Here is a 25,515-nt window from a genome sequence, read left to right as displayed (position 1 = left end):
TCCTCCTGGCCCCGCTGGCAGCCACTTCCGTTTTCGGCGACAGGCGCCGACAGGCTGGGAACGTGAGTGACTGTTCGCGTTCCTGGCTGCAATCGCGCCCTCTACACTGCTATTGCGGCTAGGAACGCAAAGAATCACTCGCGTTCCCAGCCTGTCGGCGTCTGTCGCTGAAACTGGAAGTGGCTGCCGGCAGGGCCAGGTGGATCTGATGGAGACTGCGTGGGCACCAGACAGCTGCAGGGGGCTGGTGGAAGCCCCAGGTGAGTAAAACTTATTTTTTTCTCGAGCCTTAAGTATCCCTTTAACTCTTCCTGTACTGGCAAACAATATTAGACTTATGTCTCTGCTGCTAATGTTTTATTTCTTAGCTGTACTACACATACAAATCATTATATCATAATTTTTTTTAGTTTAAATTGGAGAAAAAAAGCAGATACCTCGGTAGAGGGAAGCTTCTGTACCCTACGAAGCCTTCCTGCATCCTCCTTCAGACCACCGCTTCCTGGCAGGAGCAGGAAATTTTGGCGCCTACAGCAAATAGATAATTTGGGCGCTGCCATTCGCACTAATGTTAAATATCAGCTAATGGACACCAAAGCAGAAATTTGGGTGCCCGCAGAAAGTTATCTCGCACGTTGATATTTTACATTTTTACATTTAGCATACTGAAATCTATCGTTTTCAACCTTGGTACTATTTAAACAAAAATGGTTATCATTATGTCACTTTGATTTTAAATATTGGCTACCAACAAATGACAGATATGTGCAATGTGGACCGCTACCAGATGAAATACGCTAACATTGTCCGGACGGCCATTTTTACTTTGATAAACATTCAATTGCAAATATTGACGGGTGCACATTTAACTCATACTTTAATGTTACAATGTGGTAAAATATTAACAAGACCAATGCAACTCATAAGTCAATATTTTAAGCAGGGACAAAATATAATTTGATGTAAAACCAATATTTTACAGCTCCGATTACATAACCGAAAACGACATATTAACTACCAAATAATACGGATTTCAACTTTACAGGGTGCCCAAATTTGCATGCGTTTGAACTGAACTTTACGATTGTATTGTTTTGGAAAGACAATATTATCCTGAGGCTGCAAGGATTGGTTATATTATACTGCAATTAGTGCACTGAGTAACTTTTTCCGTTTTCTTGTTTGGCGGGGATCACAGCAATACATAGTAAAAGTGCCCATACATCAGGTGATGTATGGACAGATCGACCAAGAGACAGATCTCTTTCTGATCGAATCTGATCGGAGGGAGATCTGTTGCCTGGCCATACACCACAGGCCAGTTCCTGATCGATTTCAGCATGGAATCTCTCAGGAATCAGCCTTGTGATGACGCATCCGTCGCCCCACGTGGTTGCCGGTGTATACGTGGGCTCGTATGTGACGTCACACATGCGCCCATGTTACGCGAGCAACCACCGGGATGGATGCTGATGGAGCCCAGAGCCAGACAGGTAAAGTATACTGCACCGGGAAAGAGGTGGTGGTGGGGTTACAACAACGCAACACATTTTATACTGTGGGGACAGCGCCGGGGGTTCCGTTGTGTTTGTTGCTTGTTCCTATATTTCACGCCATTACTACCGTGCAGCCGATTGAGCAAGTCGGCCCTGCATGTTTCAGCATGTCAGATCGACACATGCAACTAATTTCGGCCTGACATTGCTGCATCGTTGATAGGGCATGCTCTTGGTGGCACCGATTTACATTCGATTATAATAATGGAATCAGATGGTCAATCAGCCGCCAAGTCCCCTGATGTACGGCCACCTTAAGACAAGTATTTAAAAAATAATAATCTGTCCTTTTTTATTTACAGATGAAGAAAGAGGATGCCAAACCTTTGGTTCTAAATCATGGCCTAGAGCCTATGCGCCATCTATCCTTTCTCACCAAGCTGAGATGCGTCAAACATGTCTCAGAACAGCAATGCCTGTTTTCTCTGGACTGTGATGGAAATGTCCATCTGCATCATGAAGATGGTCGCATTTTGAGCCATACACAGCTGCCATGGCCAATCTCTGGCCTACTGTATGCAGATGGTGTCGATCACTACGTGGCCTGGAGCCAGAAGGAACTTTTACTGCTTGACAAGACTTTCGCTCTAGTGTCACAAAGTTCAGTGAAGGACAATGTGTTCTGCTGTGTGTATTATCCAGGAAGGAAACTTGTCCTGAGCGGTGGAGATGGAGGGGTCTCTGTCTGGAACTTTGGTCTTAGTAGACGTAGCTTGGTGTTGCAGCAGTCGCTGGGAGTGAAGCCTCAGGACAAGGTTACCATAATTGCTATAGATGCAGAATCCCATACTGGATGCACATGTCTGGCTGTGTGTGGGACTAGCGTGTGGGAATTTGATCTGACGGATGGGAGTTTGCGCAGAGTGAGGAAGAATCTACATCTCAGGTACAACACTAGATTTGTTCTATCAGGTTTTTATTACCTACTGTACATGACGGCAACATCGGAAAAAGATAATTTATAGTGCATTTTACTCTGGGACAAATGTACAATTTGTATGTATGTATTTTAAATGTAACAATTTTTCACAATAGTGGTCCTTTAAATGGGCCCTAAACTGTAGGAAACTTAGATTGTGAACACTCGAAGTTGAAGCATTAACTGTGCACTGTGTCCCTTTATTATTATTTAGTGGGGGCAGAAAGAATCCCCTGCATGCACATATGGTTGCAACGTAGTGACGAGCCAAAAAGTGTGGTAACCCCTTTACTCTACATAATAGTTGTTTGCTGTACTTGCAGTCCACATTATTGGCTCCTGGTTGTTTTCTTTATACTTTCTCGGCCCCTGGATCTCCTGGCAGCCTCTCTCTGAAGCTATTGTACTATAAGGAACTTCCAACTAACCTTCCCCTATCCTATCACTTCGTATTTACCCTTCTAAACCTAGACAAGACACAGAACATTTATATTGTGCTTTTCTCCTGGCAGACTCAAAGCGCCAGAGCTGAAGCTACTAGGTTGTGCTCTATAGGCAGTAGCAGTGTCAGGGAGTCTAGCCCAAGGATCCTTACTGAATAGGTGCTGGCTTATTGAACCGGAAGAGCCGAGTTTTAAACCCTGGTTTCCTGTGTCAGAGGCAGAGTTCTTAACCATTACACTATCCAGCCAAACCTATGCCTAACACGAACGTCTTCACCCAGTACTGCATGGTAACGATAGCCGTCATTAGGCTATACAATCCCAGATAGCCAACTCTAGAATAAACTCTAGAATAAATTAAAAAAGATAAGCACTGTGGTGACCCACAGCCACTGCATCTAATACCACACCTACGGTAATTGAGAGGTGGTGCGCACAGATCACTTACGCTCCGGAGACCTGGGGAACTGCTCATGCTGTAGTGGTTGATTGACTTCATATCTTCATATTTACAGGTCACTATATGGAGAGGGGAGAAAGTCCTTTCCTAAATTTCACTTTTCAGCATCAGAACACATCAGACAGCTTTCCTGGTCTTTCTAAAGCATTTTATGTAGTTTGTCTACATCAGTGTTTAGATTCTCATGTCATAGATTTTTGGCTAGGGTAGGTGGATTATAACATTTTTGTGCTTTGATACTTAAACTGGAAGCAGCTAGATGGATCACTAAGTGCTCTATAGAAATGTAATTTATTTTCCCTTACACAGGACGATCACCAGCTTGGTGTACTCGGAGATTCTCCGTTTGCTGATCACTGGATCCCGAGATCAGACAATAAAAGTGTGGGCTGGAGAAGGTCATCTTATAGCTGTGTTTGTTGGGCACACAGGTACGTAACGCTAGGTGTGTATGGCTAAAGCCTTATACAAACCATGAGGCCCCCTTTACACTTGCCTTGCAAGTGTGTGTTGTTACACTGGTTTACCGCAGGATAATGCAATGACAAGGCCATGGGGCCTACCACACTTACCATGTCGTGTTGCGCCAGAAGTGCAGATCGGCCACTGACCCACCGCAAAGTCAACAGCGCCTTACTGACGAACTGTAGCGATACAAATAAGATGGGGAAACCCGGGAATCCCAGTGACATACTTCCTGTTTAGCAGGGAGTACGTCACACGGCAAGTAGCGGCAACAGATTGTGTAGGTAAGCTCTCTTACTGCATGGAAATGGTAAAATTGGTCAGTCATTGGCCAACCAAAACTGGTTGTGTATACCAGGCCTTAAGCCTGGTACACGCTTTCAATTATGACTGGCCAATCACTAACCAAATTTACCACTACCATGTAATATTAGAGCATACCTACACAATCTGCTCATAGTATTCAAAATCTCTTGCCCTCGAACTACATGGAAGTGGTAGTATTAGCCAATAAAAAGAAATTGAAGCTGTGTACCAGACTTTACAACAGCCAGTGTAGTGGCCCGCTATCCTTAATTACAGTGTGAGGGTAGCAACCTTTTTTCTCCTGTTATGTTATGTATTTAGATTTCTAATCCAATGCATTGGTCCTATTTTGCCACCTGCAGGCCCTATCACTGCTCTATCCCTCAGCACCTCAAGCTTGATTCTTATTTCTGGCTCGGAAGATGAGACCGTACGAATGTGGGACTTGAATACTCAGGAACAGGTGGAGGAACAGAAGATATCAGGCTCTGTGATTGGAGTGGAAGCTTTTGGTCACAGTGAGACATACGTTCTTTCTTACAGCAGCTTTGGTGTTTACATGTGGCAAAGGCAACACCTATACCAGCTTCACTGCCTTCTGGGGACAAGTGTGGCGGAGGTCAGAGCTAGTGGGAGACACCTACCTGCCAGAGCTCTGTGTGTGGGCACAGAGGGTGCCATAAGGCTGATATCAGCAGATTCTGGAGATGTTATATCAACGCTATTAGTAGGGAGAGATCAGAGCTTGCTGGGGGCAGATTACTGTATATACAAAGAAACTGTATGTGTCCTCCTGGAAGACGGGAAACTCCTGAAAGCCAATGCCCTGGACAATCCCATGAGTGTCCTGAGTACGATGGAACCCAACAATGAGCAGGCTCTTCCCCGATGCTTCACTCTATACTCTTACATCGTGGATGTGGAGGTGGCAGTGGCCGAGTGGAAGCAGGTGTTGGTGCGAAAGGGTGACAGAGGACAACATGGCAAAGAGATGAAGAACAAGTAAGTGACCTTTTCTGTACATAGAAACAAAGCTCATCCCGGTTCCTTTCATGTATTTGCAGTTTGATTCAGCTCATTGTGACTGCATAAAATGTACTACAACAACAAAATATTTGTAATGCTCTTTTCTCCTGTAGGACCCAGAGTGCATAAGCTTGTCTCAGATCTCTACATAGTGATGTGTACAGGGGAGAAAGTTATGTCATCATAAATGCCAGACTAAACAGGTGGCTTTTCAGTTTTGATTTAATCGTGTCCTGGGTTGGAGCTGTCTTGAATAAGTTTGGCATTGCAAGCCACAGGGTAGGAGCAGCATGACAGGAAGCAGTGGCTCCAAAGATTTTTGGTTGGACTCTGAGGGTGGTCAAGTTATTGGATCCTTTTGATCTGAGGTTGTGTGAGGTGTGATGCAGTTGCAACAAATCCTTGAGGTATTCGGGGAGTGGGTCGTGTAGGGATGTACATTTTAGCATTTAAATTTTGAAAAGGATTCTCCATTTTATGGGTAGCCAGTGTAGCTGTTTAGGTGTAGTGAAGTCTTAAGGTGCCCATATACTTCCTCGATTTTCCCAGAAGATTTGATGATTATGATTGAATTTGCCAGAGAGCAAGGCCGCAACGTGGCCACCCAATCTTAATTTTGATTGGTTTCTGGCCAAAATCATTCAAAACTATTGATCTTGCATGCTGGAAAGATTTCGCTTGAAAGGGGGCAGTTGGGTGCGTGGCGGTAACGTTGTTCCATTTCAGGATGACTGACGGACCCCCAAATGGTCACTCCCAGAGCCGTGCAGATTGCTGGCAGCCAAGCTTCTAGTCTGTGTCTCCAATGCCATCAGGTTGCCTGTGCCTTAGTGGCATGTACAGTGCTGCCCATAATTATTCATACCCCTGGAAAATTTTGACTTAAGGTTACTTTTAATCAACCAGCAAGTCATTTTTTGACAGGAAATGATATAGGTGTCTCCCAAAAGATAATAAGATGATGTACAAGAGGCATTATTGTGGTAAAAAAACATTTCTCAGCTTTTATTTACATTTGAGCAATAAGTGTCCAGTCAAAAATTATTCATACCCTTCTCAATAATCAATAGAAAAACCTTTATTGGCTATTACAGCAATCAAATGCTTCTTACAATTGCAGACCAGATTTTTACATGTCTCCACGGGTATTTTTGCCCATTCATCTCTAGCAATGAGCTTCAAATCTTTCAGGTTGGAGGGTCTTCTTCCCATCACCCTGATCTTTAGCTCCCTCCACAGATTCTCAATTGGATTCAAGTCATGACTCTGGCCGGGCCACTCTAAAACGTTAATGTTGTTGTCTGCTAACCATTTCTTCACTATATTTGCTGTGTGTTTTGGGTCATTGTCATGTTTAAATGTCCACTGATGTCCAAGTTTCTCTGCAGACTGCCTGATGTTGTCGTTGAGCATCCTCATGTATTGCTCTTTTTCCATAGTGCCGTTTACTATGATTAGGTTCCCTGGTCCATTAGCTGAAAAACACCTTCAAAGCATTAGGTTCCCACCACCATGTTTGACAGTGGGGATGGTGTTCTTTGGGTTGAAGGCTTCTCCTCTTTACACCAAATGAAGGAAACATCACTGTGACCAAACAATTCAATTTTTATTTCATCTGACCATAACACATAAGACCAGAAGTCTTCTTCTTTGTCCAGATGGGTATCTACAAAGGCCAAGCAAGCTTTTGTGTGCCTTATCTGGAACCCATCAGTGTGCAGTGTCCGTTGGATTGACAGCCTTGAGACATTGCCAGAGCCCAGATTCACCAGGATGGCCTTGGTGGTGATCCTTGGATTGTTTTTCACCTCTCCCACTATCCTCCTGGCCTGCAAAGGTGTCACTTTTGGCTTCCGACCACGTCCTCTGAGATTTTCCACAGTTCGGATCATCTTGTATTTTTTAATAATACTTTGCACTGTAGTCACTGGAACTTGAAAACATTTAGAAATGGCCTTGTAGTCCTTTCCTGACTTGTGAGCAGCCACAATACGCAGCCGCAGGTCCTCACTGAGCTCTTTTGTCTTAGCCATGACTATCCACAATACATGGGGGTGCAGAACAATGACACCCTAAAACCTTGGGATCACAAGTGAATGATATGTAGAACTGGTTGGTTGAGACAATTAGTAATACAATGATATTTCACTTCCAGGTTTTTTATACTAACTGGCACAGAGGCTGGCACTCTCTGTGTTTATGACTGGTCTTCTTGCCAAATCCTCTTCCAGACGGAAGCACACAGCCCTGGTCAGGTGACTTGCCTTACATCTGACCCCAAGAACAACTACATCATCTCTGCTGGTGAGTATTTAGAGGCCAAGAGAACAAACCAACATTTTGCGCAGGAATTCCTAACCAATATAGACCAATATAGACCACCTTGCAATACTGACCATAAAACGTACTCATTGTTTCCCTCACTGGCCTTGTTGTGCTGGGGAAATGAGGAAGCGGGATTCTTCTCTGCATCTTGAGGTGACAGTATAAAGCTGTGAAGTGTGTCCCCACTGCCAGAATCAGTGTTGGTTAAGGCCCATACACACGTCGGATTTTTGTGAACGACCCGTCGTTTGAACGTTCTGCCCGGCGGATCGCTGAAAACCAGTCTTATCACCCGAACGATAGTCTGTACACACGCCGGATTTGACGTGCGAACGACGGAACGTTCAAACGACGGGTCGTTCGCAAAAACCTGACGTGTGTATGGGCCTTTAGGATGCTACATTTTCTGGTCTCCAAGTGTAGAGGATTACCATATTTTATGCACTGGAAAATTTCCAATTCCCTTTATGAAGATAGTGATTACAGTACTGATACTACTAGCATTATAGCGATAGGTGCCTAAGGCGATACAATGATTGAAGTAATTAAAACATGGGGATGGACTTACTTCCCCAAAAGGGATAACAGCACATTTCATGGGACTTGCCCACTTCATCGGGTGTACAAAGCTTGGTGCCTCCCAAGAGAGGCACTCGCATCCTCTACTGACAGGAATACAATTTATGGTACATGAATCGAAAAGTCTTTTTTTACTTGTTATCCTTTCTTTTGTGCAGGTTCGTCCATCCCCATATTTTAATCTTGTAATCATTGTATCACCCTGGGACCCTCTTGCTGTATGCTGTAGTATTTCTTCATTACCAATCTGTACCCCAGGGAGAGGATCCTATTGGCCACCACCCATACAGTAGGAGAGTGAGTGACCTTTTAAGCCAGAACCTACAGGGCCGTCCCGGTATCCAGAAAATCCATGAAGCTCATCAACACCTGCATTGACGTACTTCACCAGGATGGACTCCTCTTTCTGTTCACCTCCTTTTTTTGTCTATATATTACTGAGGAAGCCCTTGCATTGCCTTCTCTTCTCTCAGTCTCTCCACTCCTTTTTTTGACAATTAGAAGTATTTCTGGATCTCCTGGTTTCTCTGTTATTTCTCAGGTATGATAAATATTGGCAGGTGACCACCTGAATCTACTGGTTTGTGATTGTGTCTGTAATTTTTGGTAGGAACTTGGGAAATACCGGTTGGCACTAGTGATCAACAAGTGTTAATTAGTCACATCCCACTGTAGGTGATCTGAGTAGGTGGTCTGTGGGTGGAAGATAGGTGCCAATCACCGTGGGTAGCACGGTGGCGTAGTGATTAGCGCTCTCACCTTTCAACTCTGGGTCCCTGGTTCGAAACCCAGCCAGGTCAACATCTGCAAGGAGTTTGTATGTTCTCCCCGTGTCTGCACGGGTTTCCTCCAGGCACTCTGGTTTCCTCCCACATCCCAAAAACATACAGATAAGTTAATTGCCTTCCCCCTAAATTGGCCCTAGACTACGATACATACACTACACGATACAAACATAGACTTTGGTAGGGACTAGATTGTGAGCCCCTCTGAGGGACAGTTAGTGACAAGACAATATACTCTGTACAGCGCTGTGTAATATGTCAGCGCTATAAAATTACCTAAATAAATAAAAATAAATCACGTTATGAGCTTTCTATGTATGATTGACATACCATCCACTGTGCTGTACAGGTACCCAAGTCTGTATTTGGAGTTCCAGCAACCTGTCCCCTGATTTCCTGGGAATTGTTATTGTTCTGGATGTGCTCTGGCAGTGTTCCCGAACGGCACAACTTGTTGGATTAGAAACTAGCTGACCTTCCTCTATGAAACAAAATATTCCCTAGAATCTTCTATGTCCACTAGGTTATATGTCTTAAGAGGGAACTCTGCATATAGTTTTCTGCTGGAACGTTGTTTTTTAACTGAATGAGAGTTTGACATGGCAAGAACCTCACAGATTCTTACAGTGTCCTGAAATCTCATTTCTCTGTTTGGTTCTCAGGATCTGATTCCATGGTGAAGGTCTGGAGATTCTTCCCATACAGTGCAGGGAGTCTCAGCCTCCATATGAGCTTCTCGTGCTCCCACCCCGTGGGGCGAATGTGCAGCTTCAAGTCACAGCTCTTTGTGGCCTTTCATGACACACAAAGTGCAGCCTACAGCCTGGTGCAGTATTGTCTGAGGACAGGAAATCGCAAAGAACATCCCCCTACTGATGACCATCAGGACCAGATAACAGGTAACCTTGTGGGTGGGCTGTCTTCAGAAGTCTCTTTCCTAATAATGGGAATACACGATAAGTTTTTTCAGCAGATAGATGATTCGATAGATATCTTGCGACATGTCCGATCTTATTTTCGATCGTTTTTCTGATCGATTTCTCACAGAAGTGAATGGAAATTGTTAAGAGAATCGGTCAGAGAAACAATCGAAAAATCGATCGAAAATAAGATCGGACAGTAAATCGACTAAAAAGTCTCATTGTGTATTCCCAGCATTAGATAACCAAAAACTGCTTGGTGTATAAAAGTAACAGGGAGGAAATTAGTCAAAGTCAAGCAGGTTAAAACATTTATTCTCCATGACCATGATTTATTTTAGATACTGTGAGTAGCCTACTGTACTTTTAAATTTTAAGATCATCTAAGGTCATGAAATAAAAAAAAAATTATTTTACAAGGTAAATACAGTATATTTCCACTCTGTTTCATAATCAGCTGTTCCATTTACATGTAATCATTAGAGATGGCTCGAACCTCCGGTTTTCGGTTCGTGAACCTTGAATGCGAACTTCCGCAAAAGTTTGCGAATTTCGCGAACCGCAATAGATTTCAATGGGCAGGCAAACTTTCAAAACTACAAACACTAATTCTGGCCACAAAAGTGATGGAAAAGATGATTCAAGGGTTCTAACACCTGGAGGGGGGCATGGCGGACTGGAATACATGCCAAAAGCCCCAGGGAAAATGACGGATTTGACGCACAGCAGGGTTTTAAGGGTAGAAATCACATTGCATTGCTAAATTGGAGGCGTAAAGTGCTTGAAAACATCTTGCGTGTGTAGACATGGATCAGCAGGTAGTGTAAGTAGTGTACTGCTTCACACTGACAGACCAAACTCACTGTGTAACGCACCGCAAACATCTGTTTGTGTAGTGATGGCCGTGCTGGACTGGTGCACACTATGGCGAGAGTGCAGGTGATGGCAGTTTTCAAGCCCATATGGTGGGGGTGAGGTAGATCAATGGCAGAACAACAGTGACTGAGTGTCCAGCTGATCAAATTTGGTATGTCCACAATGAAGCAACAACCTTATTATCTTGGGTCAGGTGTGCCCCCCAACACACTGATATAACCGGTCATTGCTTCATTGTGATACGCAAGCCCCTTTACCGCGGCAAGGTAACGATCACGAAGGGGAATTGACACATGTGCATGCCTTTTGTTTTGTTGTTGCAGCCCCAGTGCATCCAGAAAAATTAGGCAGGCATGTACACGCACCAGAAAAATTATTATTCTTGTTGTTCAGGAATCCACCTGGAGTCCTGGACCCTGTTGGTGGTGGCGGAGAAGGCAGTCAAGTGGCCTGCAGGCAGGGATGCTATGCGGGCAATGACTTAGTCTTGGGGCAGGCAGCAGCGGCTGGCAGGCAGAGATGCTGTGTGGGGACTGACTGATTCCCCGGGTACAGGGTATCAGGGTTCGATTTCAGTCCGAAGTGAGAGGCTGAGAGACGGCTACCACCACACATTCAAGGAAGGCAGCAGGCACGGCACACAAGTCCCGACTCGGGGAGGTAGTGACAAAAAATAACAATACAGGACTCTTTTGAGGCCCTGTATAATGATGAGTACACTTGAAATCCTTTAATGGGAATCTGTTATGGAGGGCAAGTCTGCCATTCATTCAACTGTGTGATCAACTCTTTTTGGTACTTTCTGCACCATGGTGACCACGGGTACTGGCCGGGGAATCAAGGTTCGATTCTGGTCCGGAGTGGGAGCCTGAGAAACGGCTACCACCAAACATCCAAGGAAGGATCCAATGGGCTGTAAAACTAATGTACCTGCCCTGACCGTGCTTTGCAAACCAGGCATCTGTGGTCAGATGGACCCTTGACCCAACGCTGTGTGCCAGAGATGACACCACTTGCCTTTCAACATCACGGTATAGTTTGAGTATCGCCTTTTTAGAAAAATAATTGTGGCCTGGCTAACTCCTGGTAAAACACAATGTGCAGTCACACAGGTGCTGTGATAGGTATGCACTGACTGCTGGTATAACAATGTGCAGTCACACAGGTGCAGTGAAAAGGTTGCAGTGACTGCTGGTATAACAATGTGCAGTCACACAGGTGCAGTGAAAGGTATGCAGTGACTGCTGGTATAACAATGTGCAGTCACACAGGTGCAGTGAAAGGTATGCAGTGACTGCTGGTATAACAATGTGCAGTCACACAGGTGCAGTGAAAAGGTTGCAGTTACTGCTGGTATAACAATGTGCAGTCACACAGGTGCAGTGGAAAGATTGCAGTGACTGCTGATATAACAATGTGCAGTCACACAGGTGCAGTGAAAGGTATGCAGTGACTGCTAGTATAACAATGTGCAGTCAAACAGGTGCAGTTAAAAGGTTGCAGTGACTGCTGGTATAACAATGTGCAGTCACACAGGTGCTGTGAAAATGGATGCACTGATTGCTGGTAAATAAAACAGCGTGCGGTCACACAGATGCAGTGAAAGGTATGCAGTGACTGGTATATAAAACAGCGTGCGGTCACACAGATGCAGTGAAAGGTATGCAGTGACTGGTATATTAAACAGCATGCAGTCACACAGGTGCAGTGAAAGGTATGCATTTACTGGTATTATAATACAATGTGCAGCAGTCACACTAGGCACTGAATAAGCTGGGCCTAGCACAGTATAGCAATTAGCAAGGGCCAGCTGCAACAGACAGGGCAGTGTCAGTGGGCCACACAAAAAAAAACACATCACAAGGACATTAGCTCTCAAAAGATCTGTTTTGGGGTGCTTTTCATCAACAAATATCAGCAAGGAGCAAGCTAACAGCTCCTAACTATCGCTCCTAACTATCTTTCCAATGTCTCTTGTCTCTCCCTTCTCTCACTAATAACGCAGCACACAGAGTGAGAAAATGGCTGACGCTGCTGCCTTATATAAGGGGGGGGGGGGGGCTCCGGGAGGGAGTGCAGCCTGATTGGCTGCCAAATGTCTGCTGACTGTGATGTAGAGGGTCTGTGTGAGGCATCGCAGGAAAACAGCCGCCTCTACTCAGCGTGAGGTGGCTGTTTCCCTGAAGGGCATGGCGGAGCGCGGAGAAACCGCAGAGCGGTGCTGCTGTGGCTGGGACTCGTAGTCCGTCTAGGTTCAGAATGACGCACGTGCGCGTGGAAAGGTAGGACCTATATGGCAGCCAGAAAGAGGTCAGCTGACCAGGCTGGTCAGCTGACAACCCTGCCTCCTCTCGTTGGTCCAGCACTTAGGGAGGTGCTGGAGATTCTGTGTGTATATATACTGTCGTCCATTCAGTTGCTGGTTGTCTGGCGTTGCGATCACAACGTAGTAGCACTCAGACTTGAGTCAGATCCTAAAGTGTGCCGGGACCAGCTGGAGCTGTAATCCTATACTTAGCTAGATTCTGTTGATAGTTTAAAGTACTAGTTTGATTGTGATTATCTGTTATGACCCTTTGCTTGCCTGACTATCCTGCTGAACTCTGATCCTGTACTTTGTTATTCTGATACTCTGTTGCCGAACCCCGGCTCGTCCTTAGACTCTGCACCTGCCTTCTGATTTTGTACCTCGATATTTCTGATACCCTGTTGCCAAACCCTGCCTGTACTTTAGACTTCGCCTCTGCCTTCTGAAACTGTACTTTATCTGTCCGTGTGTTTACGACCTGGCTTGTCCGACCTCGAGAACCGACCTTACTGTTAGAGGCGGTTCCCAGTCCTGATAGTGACACTCCCTCTTGAGTGTCACTCTCGTTCTGTCGTTCCTTCTCTCAGCCTGACTCCTCCCTCCGGGAGAGTCCAGAAGGAATTGTGCAGTACCCCTGACTGCTCTGAGGCCCAGTCCTCTCATTATTACTGTTTGCACCAAACACTCCTCTCAGGTATCCAGAGGTTAGCTTGTATATCGGATTATCGGTGATACTGAAGATCATCTATAATCTGGTATATATTTGTATTCCCAGTGATACTGCAGATCACCGGTAATCAGATCCTCTCTGTGTTACACCGATCGTTACAGTCTGTAGTATAGGGGGCAGGTCTAAAGCGCATAAAGTTCGCGTTTCGACGCAAACTCGAACGCGCGTTGTTCGCGTGCGAACCGTTCGGGCCACCTCTAGTAATCATTTGAGTGTGTGCTGTTTTAAAGACATTCAGGTACATTTTATAATTGTATTTCTTAGAAACACAAATGCAGTATTTTGCTAAAGTGTGTACCCCCCCCCCCCCCCCATTTTTATAAATATTTTATTATATTTTTTCATGGGACAACACTGAAGATATGACTGTTTGACAGTGTTTAGCGCACATCCATACAAAGAATCTTAGTTTAATGTTAAGACATCTGCATGGCATGGAACCGCTACATAACGGGATAACTCCAGCAATAATGACACCAGGATCCTGAGGCTCCAAGGCTTCCTGGATATTGTGCATATCTGACCAGTCTAGCAGTGGTCAGAGATATCTGGTGAGTCTTTTCACAGAAGAGTGCTTATGTTGGAGGATATCATCATATACAGTACATATTGGTGAACTTTTTAATAAGACTCTTTGTATGGATGTGCGCTAAACACTGTGACATAGATTTATGAAAAGGTTTGCCAAACCTAGGTTGGAGCACACTCTGGCGGCATTTACTGTGTATTTTTTTTCCAGCTATAGCGCTTTGATATAATGTTTGATGACTAAAGATATGACACTTTGATACAATGTAAAGTAGTCTGTGTACATCTTGTATATTAGTGTAAATTTGCTGTCCCAACAAAATAACTCAACACACAGCCGCCAATGTCTAAACCACTGGCAACCAACGTGAGTACACCTCTAAGTGAAGAATGTCAAAACTGTGCCCAAATTGTCAATATTTTGTGTGTCCACCATTATTTTCCAGCACTGCCTTAACTCTCCTTGGTATGGAGGTCACTAGAACTTCACAGGTTGCCATTGGAATCCTCTTCCACTCCTCCATGACTACGTCACAAAGCTGGTGAATGTTAGAGACCTTGCACTCCTCCACCTTTCATTTGAGGATGCCCCGTAGATGGATGCCTCGTAGATTGATGCCTCGTAGATCCTGAGATAGGGTTTAGGTCTAGAGACATGCTTGGCCAATCCAGCGCCTGTACCCTCAGATTCTTTAGCAAGGCAGTGGTTGTTTTGGAGATGTGTTGGGGTCATTATCATTGAGCTTTGATACAACCCAGGCATGGGTTGCAATCTAATAAGTGATAGCTATAAATTGGGACAATATAAGAGTGAACAGAGGCGCCAGCAGGATAAAAGGTACTATAAAGTTTAAAACACCTCTGAGGCGCTTATCCTAGACCTTGAGACTGTACTGCGTGTACGTCTATTTGTTATTGCCTGGGGAAGCAGGAATATCGCTGTGAAACGCGTTGCATGGTTGTCTGGAGTATATAAATAAACCTGTTGTTGTTAAAAAGCTGACAGTATTTTGTCTACTTCAAGGAGGCGAGTCCACCACCACCTCCTGAGGAATTTTAAACTTTTTAGTACCTTTTATCCCACTGGCGCCTCTGTTCACTCTTATATTACCAATATCCACCCCTGCTGGAGGGGTCGATCCCCATCTCTTTTTTCCTGATCTACAGAGAGCGACTTTTAATCCTGAGTGAGGACAGGTCTAATCTCCTCACCTGCCTGTACAGTGGATACCTAGGAGGTAACCCACTTTTGTGAGTATATACACTATATACTTTTCAATTCCAACCTATTACTACACTATGCTGGGCTCTCGGTGTCCCCACTTTTGTTTAGAAATTGAGACAAGGCTTGCATTCATACTTATGATTTCTGATGGTCTCCAGACTAAAGGTAATCGATAATCAAGTTCATGGTGTGATCCATGTGTCATGTGTCACCCAAGCACCAAGGTCATACAGAGAAGGAGGCCCAGATTTATTACACTGCTTAGACCACATTTACCCTGCCCAGGCTGTGTGGATAGTTATTCTATGTTAAATGGTAAAGATAGTGAGAGTAAAGCTAGGAAGATGGATACTCTTATTAATCTACACATATACCAGTATGAGAAAGCTTCAGCGCTGATGTTCTCTTTCTGTTCCATCAGGTCTGTGCTCTTGTGCTGCACTAAGACTGGTGGCCACATCTGGGAGAGATGGGAAAATCCGCCTGTGGGATGAAGACAACCGTCTTATAAGGTTATGAGTTTTCTCATCTACCTCTATAGAAACTACAGATTATGGGCCGGATGCACAAAGCCGAGATAACTCTTATCACGGGTGCGCTAGCGTTATAGCGCGCATAAAGTTTTTCACGTGCAAACGCGGCCATTTTCACGGGAAAATTAGCATTTTCGTGTGGAAACGGCCACAATTTCTCACGCAAATTCACGTTTGCGCGTGAAAACGTTACGCGCGCTATAATGCTACCGCGACCGTGATAAGCGTTACCTCGGCTTTGTGAATCATGCCCTATGTCTTTCCCTACACTACTGAACATGAAATTCCAGGAATGAACGTATGGTTCAATCAGGCCCGTTTCTAGGGGCCGTGCAGACATGCGGCAGCCCTGAGCGCAGAGGGAGGGGGGCGCTTTAATGGAGGGGGGAGCCGCAGCCGCGGGGAGGGCAGCTCGGCCTCTCCCTCCCTTCCTCTCCCCGGGCCGCCCTCCGTGCTCCCCCCTCAGACTGCAGAGTAATTAGCGCAGGGAAGCGCTGTACACAACTACTCACCTCCCAGGTTCCAATCACCGCTCACTCGCCGCCGGTCTTCTCCTCTCTGCATAGACACTGATACACACTCTAGCGTGTGTATTTGCGTCTATGCAGAGAGAAGAAGTCCGGCGGCGAATGGGGAGCACGGAGGGCGGCCCGGGGAGAGGAAGGGAGGGAGAGGTCGGGCTGCCCTCCCCGCGGCTGCGGCTCCCCCCTCCATTATGAGGGGAGGCACCTACCTACCTAACCTATACTAGGGGAAACTACCTATCTAAACTATACTGGGGGCACCTACCTATATAACCTATACTGGGGGAACCTACCTATATAACCAATACTGGGGGAACCTACGTACCTAGCCTATACTGCGGGCACCTACCTACCTAACCTATACTGGGGGAAGCTACCTATCTAAACTATACACTGGGGGCGCAATATTTACGCTCTCGCCCTGGGTGCATTTTAGCCTAGAAACTGCCCTGGGTTCAATCTTGGAATTTCAGATAGCAGATATTTTATTTTTTCACATTTATTTTTTGTGGATTTCAATAAACAGATACCGAACAAAAACATTAAAATATATGATACTCCCTTATTATAGAGTCATGGTATAAACATTACATTTTTTTCATTTAACAAGCATGGCTATCAGACCATATAATCAATAGTTGTAGCTTGACTCATAACCAGAATAAGCAAATGAACACAAATAAAAAGAAGGGGGGTGTTAAAGAACAAGGGGAAAGAAAGGAAAACCGGAGACCAAAACTGCCTGCAAGTCTTAATTCCGATGCATAAGAGCCATACAACAGTGGTCACAAAGTGTACAAGGGGTCCAAGAAAAAGAGGAAGTGTGGAGGAAACACACAGGTTTTCCCAGGATCCAGGTTTGATATTCAACCAGGGCTCACAAATTGTATACATTTTATGTAGGCAAATGGGACTTTTGAAGGTCAACTTATGTAAAGGTGCAAGTGCATTAATAGAATGAACCCAGGAGGAGGTACAAGATGGGTCTGGCTTATTCTTTTTAAAAGAAACACGAAGTGTGAGGGAAATGGAGGCTGCCATATTTAGTTCCTTTTTAATTAATTCAAATTGCCTTGTGTCTCTAATACTTTTAGCCACAGGCCCTGAACAAGCATGCAGATCATGTGCTCTGCCTGAAGTCTGACTGGATTAGCCACATGCTTGTTTCAGGGTTGCGACTCAGACACTGCGGATGCCAGAAGATCAACAGGACTGCCAGGCAACTGGTATTGTTTAAAAGGAAATAAATATGGCAGCTTCCATGTCACTCTCACCCCGGGTTCACTTTAAAGGATACCCGAGGTGACATGTGACATGATGAGATAGACATGGGTATGTACAGTGCCAAGCACACAAATAACTATGTGGTGTTCCTTTTTTTCTTTCTCTGCCTGAAAGACTTAAATATCAGGTATGTAAGTGGCTGACTCAGTCCTGACTCAGACAGGAAGTGACTACAGTGTGACCCTCACTGATAAGAAATTCCCCTTTTTTACCTCTTTGTTGCTCTCAGAAGCCATTTCTTCTATGAAAGTGTTTTATAGTTGAAATTTCTTATTAGTGAGGGTCACACTGTAGTAACTTCCTGTCCGAGTCAGTACTGAGTCAGCCACTTACATGCCTGATATTTAACTCTTTCAGACAGAGAAAGAAAAAAAAGGAACACAGCCTAGTTATTTGTGTGCTAGGCACTGTACATACCCATGTCTTTCTCATCATGTCACATGTCACTTCAGGTATCCTTTATGATGACACAAGAGAATAATCAAACCCTGTTCACTCTTGGGTAAGTAGATTGATTCCATAATTCCTAAAAGGGCTATTTTAGGAGATAGGAGACCTGGGATAGAAGTTAAATCCACTATTGTACTGGAAATATGGTCATAATTAGGGCTCTTCCAAAACATATGTATACATGTTCCTTCATCAGTGCCACATCTGGCACACATAGGAGGATTAGTACTAGACTCCATTATTGCAGTCTGACTGGGGTGAAATAAGCCAGATGAATGATATTTGTATGACTCAATTGTTTTTTAGCTGAAACTAAAACTTTATGATGCTTTAATATCCCCTCCAGCCATTCCACCTCGTCCATCTTACCCAAATCGCCCTGCCCTTTTAGACGGCACAAAGATACCCTGTGTGCTCTGTCTGAACTTAGGTAGCCATACAAGCCTGAAGAAAGCAGTCTATCCAATCTTTCCATAAAAAAATTGATTTTCAATCATATTTTCATCATACATACCTCTCACCTCTAAATTGTGATTGCATAGCATGGCGTAGCTGCTTGTACCTAAAAACATCTCATCTCCCAATTGACACTGATTTTTGAGAATATCAAAAGACAGAATTTCCTAATGTTTAAAGCAAACCTGGAATCTATTTGGAACAAAAAATTGAATACTTACCCCCCCCCCCCCTAAACAAATACACAAATGTGGGTAGGAAAAACATTTTAATTATACAATATTAATATGCCAGATCAGAGTTCTTGCAGGCCTAGCATTTGTCAAAAAAGTTTTCTTTAGTAGAGGCATATGGTTGGGCTCAAAGATATCCCCAGGATCCCTAAATGTGAAAACGTGTTCAATAAGGTCAAAGGACACGAGTGGGTGGAGCCAAGATGGTCCTGGCTCAGGTATAAAATTAGCGACCTATCCAAGACGATCACCTGATAAGTTGCCAAACCGTTTAACCACTTGAGGACCTAGCCTTTACCCCCCCTTAAGGACCAGCGCTGTTTTTTCAGATCTGTGCTGGGTGGGCTCTACAGCCCCAGCACAGATCAAATGACAAGCAGAGCGACCAGATCGCCCCCCTTTTTCCCCACTAGGGGGATGATGTGCTGGGGGTCTGATCGCTCCTGCATGCTGTGGGTGGCGGGGGGGGGGGCACCTCAAAGAATCTGTCCTGTGCAGCCTCTAACAGGCTCCCCGCTGTCATGTGACAGCGATCCCCGGCTGCTGATTGGCCGGGGATCGCTGATCTACTACAATGCTGCTACTGTAGCAGCGTTGAAAAAATGTAAACAAAGCGGATTATTTCCGCTTGTGTTTACATTTAGCCTGCGAGCTGCGATCGGCAGCCCGCAGGCTATTCACGGAGCCCCCCGCCGTGAAATGACAGGAAACAGCCACTCGCGCGAGCGGCTGCTTCCTGATTAATTAGCCTGCAGCCGGCGACGCAGATCTGCGTCGCTGGTCCTGCAGCTGCCACTTTGCCGACGCGCGTTATGAGTGCGTGGTCGGCAAGTGGTTAATAACCACAAGAGACAATGTTAATGACACCTCAGTGTCCCCCAGATAGAAGAAAGTAAAATCTGCATAGAGAGAGATTTTGCTCCATAATACCAATTTTCAGTCCACAAATCTGAGGGAGAATGACGCATCAACATTGCTTAACGCTCAGTGGCAAGCAAAAACAACCACCCCGACGGAGTACCAATAAGGTTATGAACTTTTGCCCTCGGCTTCATGTGCACTAGCTGGACCAACTTGAGAAATCGAGTACCCATTCCAATCCGGACAAGTACCAAACAAAGATAGTCTCACTTGACCGAAACAAAGGCCTTTTTGGCATCAAGGGAATTGTTATAGGTCATTATATTTGCAGACAGTCTACATATATTGATATATTTTCTCTTAAGAGGCTTAAACCCACTCAGGCCCGGGTGTACAATAGTGGGGGTGCATCTAATTAACCAACTGGCCAGAATTTTTGCCATAATCTTGGCATCTGCTATTAATAAGTTATATGGGTCTGTATGAACACTACTGCCTGTGGCCTGCCCGCACACAACCCACAAGTTAGTCATTATTCCAGCATGCACTTAATATCCACAAACCAACCAGACAGGGCCAACTCAGTGCCTCAGATTAATAATAAGCCTCCTTGACTCATCATGCTGATTGTGTGATTCTAGGACGTTGTGTTTGAATTCGACACCAGACTGTCTGGCCTTCACTGGAGACCGAGGAGATCTGCTAGTGGCAATTCACAGTCATCTTTACCGAATCAACCTTTTCAAACATCTACCCAGATCTTATCAAGTAAAGGTAACTGCCCTGTCAGCCCTGGAGTGGTCGACTAGGGTTTACTTTAGTGGAACAATGTGGCAATATGACCCAGAGGAGAACTACACGCTTTTGAACACTTAATAGCAGTCCATCCAAAGTAGAAGGAAAATCAGCACACTAGAGGTCTTAGTGAGGAATAGATTTTAACCTATAAAGACCCCAAATAACTGACAATTTTTTGGGGGGTGACGTAGGGTTCCTTTTGTGATGGTGATATCAGGGCTGTGGAGTCGGAGTCGAGGAATTGGAGCAATTTTGGGTACCTGGAGTCGGAGCTGGAGTCGGTGGTTTCATAAACTGAGGAGTCGGGAGTCAAAGTAGAAAGATTTTTGTACCGACTCCACGGCCCTGAGTGAAATTGCTCTGTTTGTCAAGAGGACCCTATTTGGACCACAAAACAATTGCCAGGTCCTTTGGGTCTTTATAGAATAAAATCTGTGCATTGCTGAGACATCAAGGCCTTATTCAATTCATTATTTCTCCTGCGTTTTCCCCTAGGAGATATTTTTCATCTTCTGTTAAAATAACTTTTCAGCACTTTGTAGTTGAAAAAGTACCAAAAAGTAGATGAAAAGATACTATCAAGATTATTTTGAGTATTGCCTTGCTTTCTGGGGGGCTTAAAACGCATTTTAATGTCAAATTTAAAAATATCACCTAGGAGAAAATTCAGGTGAAAAACTTATTTGCATATGGGCCATTATCAATAAAATTGATTTTGAACCACCAGCAAGCAAGAAAATACTCAGAATAATTTTGACAGTGCTTTTTCACCTATTTTTCAGTACTGTTTCAACTGCTGAAAAGTGAAACATTATATCCTAATAGAAAACTGAGTAGAAAAAATCATTCAAATAAGGGCCCAAGTCTCAAAGCCATGCACACCTATTGAATTAATGTTCAATAGCCGATAATTTTAATAATCTAGTCCAGTGATCTGCAAACTTGGCTCTCCAGTTGTTAATGAACTACAAGTCCCACAATGCATTGGGGGAGTCTGACAGCCACAGTCATTATTCATAAAGGCAAATGCATTGTGGGACTTGTAGTTCCTTAACAGCTGGAGAACCAAGTTTGCAGATCACTGATCTAGTCCATGACCATGTTTGCTGGATCGATTGTAACTCCACAGGAGATTGTTGGAGATCTCTGGTGATGATCCACACCCACTTGTTACTTACATGCAACCTTAGCCTATCCAATAAACCTAAAGCTGCCCAATGATGCAAGATGAGAGCTGTGTGATCCGTCAGTATCTGCTTGATGGGTCAACTTGCAGAGGCGTAGCTAGGGAGCTATGGGCCCCAGGGCAAGTTTTACATGGGCCCCCCAAGCACTCTATACATAACAATTAATCTGGCACACCAAAACGTTCCAAGTACAACCACAGTGTCAGAGGTGTAAGAAGGGGATGGGGAACAGCTTGCTAATGATTACTACTATTCAAAGCATCTATAGAAGTGATTTATTACCAGCACAGGACCAAGAAAGAGCTAATACTGCAGTTGAGGGAGGGTCCTACGGGTCCCCTCTGGCCCAAGGGCCCCGGTGCAGTCGAGACCTCTGCAACCCCTATTGCTACGTCACTGTCAACTTGCGAAGCCCAGGGTGGCACTTTTGCTGGTCTACCTCTGCTGGGGTACCACCTATATTGTCAGTGGCGTAGCTAAGGAGCTGTGGGCCCCGATGCAAGTTTTACAATGGGGCCCCCCAAGCACTCTATACATAACAACTGATACGGCACACCAAAACCTGCCAATGGCAACTACAGTGTCAGAGGTGCAAGAAGGGGATGGGGAACGGTTTGTTAATGATTACTGCTATCCATAGCACCTATAGAAGTGATTATTATGAGCACATGACCAATAGAGAGCTAATACTGTAGTTGAGGGAGGGCCCCTCTGGCCCAAGGGCCCCGATGCGGTCGCTACCGCTGCACCCCCTATTGCTACGCCCCTGTATATTGTCACCAAAATCAACTAACAAGGTGGTCTGAGTAGCTAATCTTTGCCTAATTGATGCGTTGTTCTGGTTACTTCCTACACATCTTTTGACTTGATTAAGCTACTTGAATAACGATTAACAATGAATTATGTTATTGAATACAAAAAGTATTGTCTTTTTTTTATTACTTCAGATAATGTGTATGAAGCCCCCTTCAGTAACTAGAGACCCACCAATTACCATCCCCAGTGATTATCTGATGTCTCTTTCTGAGGATGATAGGAGGAGACTCTCCCAGCCACAATCTCTGCTACACGGGTATTGCTAGAGATTCCCATTCCTATTTTGTCCTGTGTCTTCTCTCATTTCTCTCTTACCCTTAACATCTGTCTCTCCTTCTGAGCCATTGTCTCCCTTATGTATGCCTCACTTTTTGTCAGAGGCAAGAGAGGCTCCAGCCTCAAGGCGCAGTGTAGGAGGGGGCGCAGGGGGCGCACAACTCACTCAACTATCATTCCACAATTGTCTTTGAAGCAGAGAGAAATAAGGAAAGGGGATACATGGCAGTGACTGCAAGCCAGATAACTAGAGATTAAGGGGTTGGAGGGGTTGGGGGCCCTGGGGCTCCTCTTAGTCTAATAGCAATCAGTGTGTGATGGCTGGGGTGGGAGGGATGGAGGGGTGCACTTTGGTGTCTCAGCCTTGGGTGCTGAAGGACCTTGTCCCAGCTCTGCTTTTTGTTCTCCTTTTTACATAGCTTTCCCCTTCTCGCTCTCTCTTTCTCCTTTCTTTAGGAGTCCTTGGGCTAGACTCCCTAACACTGCTACTGCCTATAGAGCACGCTCTAGTGGCTGCAGCTTAATCGCTTTGAGTCTGCTAGGAGAAAAGCACAATATAAATGTTATTTGTCTTGTCTTGTCTGTCTCTCTCTCTCTCTCTTTTTTACTCTTCACCCTTCTATACAAATTTCCCCCTGCTCATCTTTCTCTCGCTTTCTTCCCTTTTCACTCTTTTTTTTATATACATTGCAACCCCTCGGCTTCTATAGACTGCTTAGTTTATGATATTTTATCCTTCTCTACACATCTTCCCTCATTTCCAGGTATTTTGCAGAAAGTCTCCATGCAGAGCATGATGGGAAGAATGGAGAGCAGGAGCAGGTACAGACAGAGGATACACAAAGACTGAGTGAAATGTCATTCTAGTTTGTATTCGGTTCTTGTGTGACTACTGACTAGCATGTTTCTTCTGTCATGTGAGGGCGTAGTGATTCCAGTGTGAATGCACTGTAAGCCTCGTATGACTCTGCAGTGTGATCAGTGTGCATCTGACATGTGGGAGAGCAACGCTGTGGCTGTCCACAGTGTGTGCGTTTTGTGTTTCACCACCAGGATGAAAGAAGGAAGGCGAGGCAGAGGAAACCATGGTAACCGGGCCGGCGTGGAATCAGGCAAAGTATATGCCTCCCTGCTACTACAAGCCACGGTACTCAGCGGCCTGAGGCACCACTCATTTCTAAAGAAGGGACAGACACTTGGGGGCCCCTATGGACTCAGGGGCCTGGGTGCAATTGCCTCCTTTGCCTTAATGGATGTGCCAGCCCTGAGAGGAACTGTAGTAAAAATTACATAATAAATGACATTTCTTGTTGTTTACAATATTCATTTGTAGATTATTTAGTCAGTGTTTGCCCATGTCTGGATATACTGAGGGCACCCATGCCTAGCTATACTAAGGGCACCTATACCTAGCTATACTGGAGGCACCCATGCTGGGCTTTACTATGGGCACCCATGCCTAGCTATACTGAGGGCACCTTTACCTAGCTATACTGAAGGCACCTATACCTAGCTATACTGGGGGCACCCATGCCTGGCTATACTGGGGGCACCCATGCCTGGCTATACTGGGGGCACCCATGCCTAGCTATACTGAGGGCACCTATACCTAGCTATACTATGGGCACCCATGCCTGGCTATACTGAGGGCACCTTTACCTAGCTATACTGAGTGCACCTTTACCTAGCTATACTGAAGGCACCTATACCTAGCTATACTGGGGGCACCCATGCCTGGCTATACTGGGGGCACCCATGCCTAGCTATACTGAGGGCACCTATACCTAGCTATACTGGGGGCACCTATACCTAGCTATACTATGGGCACCCATGCCTGGCTATACTGAGGGTACCTATGCCTGGCTAAACTTTGGGCACCTATGCCTGGCTAAACTTTGGGCACCTATACCTGGCTTACTGAGGGCACCTATACCTGGCTATACTAGGGGCGGGCACCTATAACTGGCTATACTGGGGGCAGGCACCTATACCTGTGGTGGGAGGTAGGGGGGCCCCATCCAAAGTTTTGCAGGTGGCCCAGTGATTTCTAGTTAAGCCCGGGTCTCCTGCCTGAAGGCTGCCCCCAAGTGTAAAATTTTACATTAGCAGGAATAGCACCATGGGGGTGTCACTAGGCCAATTCCCTGAACATTTCATGCTTTTTTATAATGTTGCTACTGCCTGTGCGTACAGTATTTAAATAGGTTGGTCATTTCCAATATCTGTGTAAGGGCAACGTTGTTGGAAAGACTCATCGTTTGTCTTTGTCGCCAGTAAAGTCGTTTCCGCGGCGTTAGTTGTTTGTTTGCAGTGCCTTTTGTATAGCGTGTCTACGGACCTTTATTCCAGTGGTAGTCCTGTGTGTGAGAATAACAATAGACTGTTGTTAATCCAGTGTGTGGCCAGTGTGACACAGAATAACATCTTCTTGGGTCACCTTTTCAGGGATACTCCCTGCTCAGCGCCAGAGATCAGGACCTCAACCTTATCCTACAGGGAAAGATAAGGCCACGGAAGAAGCCAAAGAGAAGCAAAGACACCAGAAGAGAAGCCATGGAGCGATACCTGCAGCTCTTCTACCGCCAGAGGCCACGCATTGTAGTGAGAGCCCAGGAAACCTGTATAGATTATATTTGGAAATACAGT

At 45.1% G+C, this 25,515-nt stretch overlaps 1 protein-coding gene across 7 annotated transcripts in view; it reads left to right on the top strand.

Moving 5' to 3' along the window:
* The window catches only part of WDR97 (WD repeat domain 97), a 100,876-nt gene that overhangs the window by 12,617 nt on the left and 62,744 nt on the right, over window positions 1–25,515 (top strand). For 6 of the 7 annotated variants that reach the window (XR_011020967.1, XM_068237830.1, XM_068237832.1 and 3 more), the window contains exons 4-13: window positions 1,859–2,442; window positions 3,688–3,809; window positions 4,512–5,151; window positions 7,331–7,479; window positions 9,527–9,763; window positions 15,873–15,963; window positions 20,434–20,566; window positions 22,725–22,849; window positions 23,634–23,691; window positions 25,315–25,470. Coding sequence is in view for 6 of the 7 variants with exons in the window: in XM_068237830.1 (XP_068093931.1) it covers window positions 1,859–2,442; window positions 3,688–3,809; window positions 4,512–5,151; window positions 7,331–7,479; window positions 9,527–9,763; window positions 15,873–15,963; window positions 20,434–20,566; window positions 22,725–22,849; window positions 23,634–23,691; window positions 25,315–25,470 (2,295 nt within the window). In the remaining variant the exon portion in view is untranslated. The remainder of the gene's footprint in view (window positions 1–1,858; window positions 2,443–3,687; window positions 3,810–4,511; window positions 5,152–7,330; window positions 7,480–9,526; window positions 9,764–15,872; window positions 15,964–20,433; window positions 20,567–22,724; window positions 22,850–23,633; window positions 23,692–25,314; window positions 25,471–25,515) is intronic. The other variant, XM_068237833.1, reaches the window with a different exon arrangement.

Source organism: Hyperolius riggenbachi, chromosome 5 (genome assembly GCF_040937935.1).
Source record: "Hyperolius riggenbachi isolate aHypRig1 chromosome 5, aHypRig1.pri, whole genome shotgun sequence".
In the NCBI taxonomy this organism is placed as follows: Eukaryota; Metazoa; Chordata; class Amphibia; order Anura; family Hyperoliidae; genus Hyperolius; species Hyperolius riggenbachi.
The sequence above is the reverse complement of the archived record's forward strand: the minus strand, read 5'-3'. Positions and strand labels throughout refer to the sequence as shown.